Source organism: Galeopterus variegatus, unplaced genomic scaffold, assembly GCF_000696425.1.
Source record: "Galeopterus variegatus unplaced genomic scaffold, G_variegatus-3.0.2 Scaffold2429, whole genome shotgun sequence".
NCBI lineage: Eukaryota > Metazoa > Chordata > Mammalia > Dermoptera > Cynocephalidae > Galeopterus > Galeopterus variegatus.
This window is the reverse complement of record NW_007728540.1, coordinates 260,985-264,488: the sequence shown is the minus strand read 5'-3', so window position 1 is coordinate 264,488 and position 3,504 is coordinate 260,985. Positions and strand designations below refer to the sequence as shown.

The 3,504-nt window shown below is 51.9% G+C and overlaps 1 protein-coding gene across 1 annotated transcript in view; it reads left to right on the top strand.

Annotated features, from left to right (window-relative positions):
- Positions 1–3,114, top strand: part of LOC103597804 (complement C1q and tumor necrosis factor-related protein 9A) — a 5,611-nt gene extending 2,497 nt beyond the window's left edge. The window contains exons 2-3 of the mRNA XM_008581665.1: positions 782–844; positions 2,259–3,114. Of these exons, the coding sequence (XP_008579887.1) occupies positions 782–844; positions 2,259–3,028 (833 nt within the window). The 3' untranslated portion in view covers positions 3,029–3,114. The remainder of the gene's footprint in view (positions 1–781; positions 845–2,258) is intronic.
- Positions 3,115–3,504: the final 390 nt, after the last annotated feature.

Here is a 3,504-nt window from a genome sequence, read left to right as displayed (position 1 = left end):
GGATACAAGCCTGCCTGTCCTGGTTCTGTCTCAGGACCTGAAAGCTGGCTCAGCCTGCCCCCGTCACCCACAGCCGGTCGTTGGGGCTGACGTATGGGGTCTTTGCTGCTCCAGGCTGACCCAGGGCCTAGTGAGCACCTTTCCTGCCATGGCCGGAGCCTTTTCCACTCAGATGACTTCAACCACATGAAGCTGGAGGTCAGGGCAGTCTGTTCCGAGCATTGGGACCAGTGTGGTGCACAGAACCTATTCACCCAGTGGGGTCTCACCTGCCCAATTGGTCAGTGACCTTGACCACCGCTCGAAGGTGCTAGAGAGGCCCTTCCATCCCAGATAGTGTCACATAACCGTAGCCATCTGCGTTTTCATAGGAAGCTGGTAAACCTCCCACTCCACTCTTCGCAGGAGAGCTGGAAAAGGAGCAGAATGAGAAAGCCAGCTAGTGCCTCTGGCATTCAGATCACCTCCCGAGTGCCAGTCACAGGAGAAAGGCACAATCATGACCATCAGTGTCCCCAGCGCATACCCTCCCCTCACCCCACTGGTCCTGTCTCATCGTGCATTGGCTGTGGGAAGTCACCCAGTCCATTCCACAACCCACTCACCCCACACAGGGTGACACCCCGGAGCCTCGCTCCCACAGCCACACTGCACCTGCTCCCAGTGCCGGCCGGGGTCACCCCAAGGTCTCCAACACCCATCACTGATGGAGACCCATGGCCAGAAAAGTTGGAAGTGGAATGAATTTCAACTCTTGCCTGTTCTCTTCTTTTCCACCCAGGAGAACCGGGACATCCTGGCGGCCCAGGGAAGGACGGAGTGAGTGGACAGAAAGGAGAGCGAGGTCAGACGCCGGGCTGCTGTGTGCCAGCCTCTCTCCTGACTAGCAGGGATTTCACAGGAACCGTCAGTGTGTGCCTGGGCAGGTCTTTTACGAGGCGCCGAGGATGGTCCAGCAGTAAAGCGAGCACAGTTCCTGCTCTCCAGAAGCTCAGGATTAGTGCCGGGATCGGCAAACTGCTTCTGGAAAGGGCCACGTAGTAAATATTTGGGCTTTGCGAAAGGCAGCAGCAGGTGCTCCACAAGTAAGTGTGGTGCGTTCCAGTGTGCAGTCACGTGAAGACCGAAACTTGAATTTCCTACGATTGCCACATATTACAGAATATTCCGGTGACCATTTAAACTACTCTTAGCCACATGGAAGCGGGCGTGAGGCCACATTGAGCCTGTGGGCCGTAGGTTGCTGAACCCAGATTTAGTGGGTGGGCACTGAGGAGTGGCTCTTGATTTTGACCCAGTGCCTCTGGCCACACAGCAGGGAGAAGGGCACTTGAATTGGGCCCCAAGAGTAGGGCCAACGCTGGCAGTCAGCCGCTGGCAGGCAGAGAGGTGGTCATAAGGGCAAACGTGTATGATGTTTGTGCCCCACTGTTCCAAGCGCCTTTTGTGGGTTCACTCACTGATGCCACAGCCCTATAAGCCAGGTAGTCTTACTTCCCCAGTTCCATGGATGAGGGGACAATGGTGTAGGCACTCACAGCTAGCCTGACATCCATGTGTGTTTGTGGTGGAGACAGGGTGGGGTCCTGGCATTTAACTCCAGAATCTGTGCACGAGACCTCTGCTCTGCATCTGGGTGGAGGAAGCTGGAAGCATGAGGGTTTCCGTGGAATGCTGAATGGCACCGTGTAGCTGGTGGAATGGACGGTAGAGAGGGGTGAAGACCACACTGAAGACTTTATTTTGCGTCCCCTCCAGTGAGGAGTTTTTCAGGGGTTGTCACATAACTAGAGCTGAGGGTCAGTTAACTGAAAGTAGCCCGAGTCAGTCTGCCTTTTGCAGTCGTCCCCACTCCCAGCGGTGTTTTCTTTCCAAGATCAGCCTCGTTTAGTGGTCAACATGGAAGACTTACGTGGTAAAGAGTTGTCACTTCTAACGTGAGTCACAAAGTGTTTTGCGGGGTGCGTGCGTGGTCTGGAAGTGAGTGAATCTTCAAGCCCCGAGCAGACACTGAGCCTGTGTGCTCCCTGGTCTCATTTGTGTGCTCGGGGATGGAAAAGCCAAGGGAATGTTTCACAAACCTCCTCTCTACTCTCCATTAGGAGCAGACGGAAACGTTGAAGCAAAAGGCATCAAAGGTGATCAAGGGTCAAGAGGATCCCCAGGGAAACATGGGCCGAAGGGATGATTTGTGTGCTCGGGGATGGAAAAGCCAAGGGAATGTTTCACAAACCTCCTCTCTACTCTCCCTCTATTAGGAGCAGATGGAAACGTTGAAGCAAAAGGCATCAAAGGTGATCAAGGGTCAAGAGGATCCCCAGGGAAACATGGGCCGAAGGGATGTGTTGGTCCCACAGGAGAAAAAGGCCTCAGAGGAGAGACTGGCCTGCAAGGGCAGAAGGGGGACAAAGGTGATGTGGGTCCCACGGGTCCAAAAGGTCTAACAGGCAACACTGGGCCTTTGGGCCCTGTGGGTTTACCTGGCCCCACAGGCCCCACTGGAAAGCCTGGTCCCAGGGGAGAAGTGGGACCCATGGGGCCCCAGGGTGAGCCAGGAGTCCGGGGAACGAGAGGCTGGAAAGGGGATCGAGGAGAAAAAGGGAAAATTGGCGAGTCTCCAGTCTTGCCAAAAAGTGCTTTCACCGTGGGGCTCACGGTGCTGAGCAAGTTCCCCTCCTCAGACGTACCCATTAAATTCGATCGGATCCTATATAATGAGTTCAGTCACTACGACGTAGCGACAGGGAAATTCACCTGCCACGTTGCTGGCGTCTATTACTTCACCTACCACATCACTGTTTTCTCCAGGAATGTTCAGGTATCTTTGGTCAAAAATGGGGTAAAAGTACTGCACACCAAGGATGGTTACACGAGCTCTGAGGACCAGGCCTCCGGAGGCGTCATCCTGCAGCTGAAGCTCGGGGACGAGGTGTGGGTGCAGGTGACAGGAGGAGGCAGGTTCAATGGCTTGTTTGCCGATGAGGACGATGACACAACTTTCACAGGCTTCCTCTTGTTCAGCAGCTAATGGTGGAGGAGTCATCAGATGGTTTATTACATTAATTCCTCCAATTATTGCTGTAATCATAAAAAGGTGAAAATAGGGACGTTATTTCTAAAAGTGATTCTGTGTAACTTACTAACTTTCCAAGAGTAAATTTTAAAACAGTTGCATTGTTTTAAATTTTTATAATTCATTTAATATTTTTCTTCATTCCCATTATCTGAAGAATCCTTTGCATGTGTGTTTCTTGTGGGAAGAATGTTTTGATATAATATTTGTGCTGTAAGGAGCCATGTTATGATTTATGGCTCGTGCGTTTCTGAGGACATAAGGGAGACAGAAAATGAAAATGTTTATTCTATTTAGTGACTAATAAGAGCTTTAAGCTGGTGACAATGAGACACCCCAGAGAGCTGCAGACACTGCTCATTTTATGACTTAGATTTTTTTTTTCCTTTTTGTCTTTTTTACTGACCGGTAATGGGATTGCAACCCTCGGT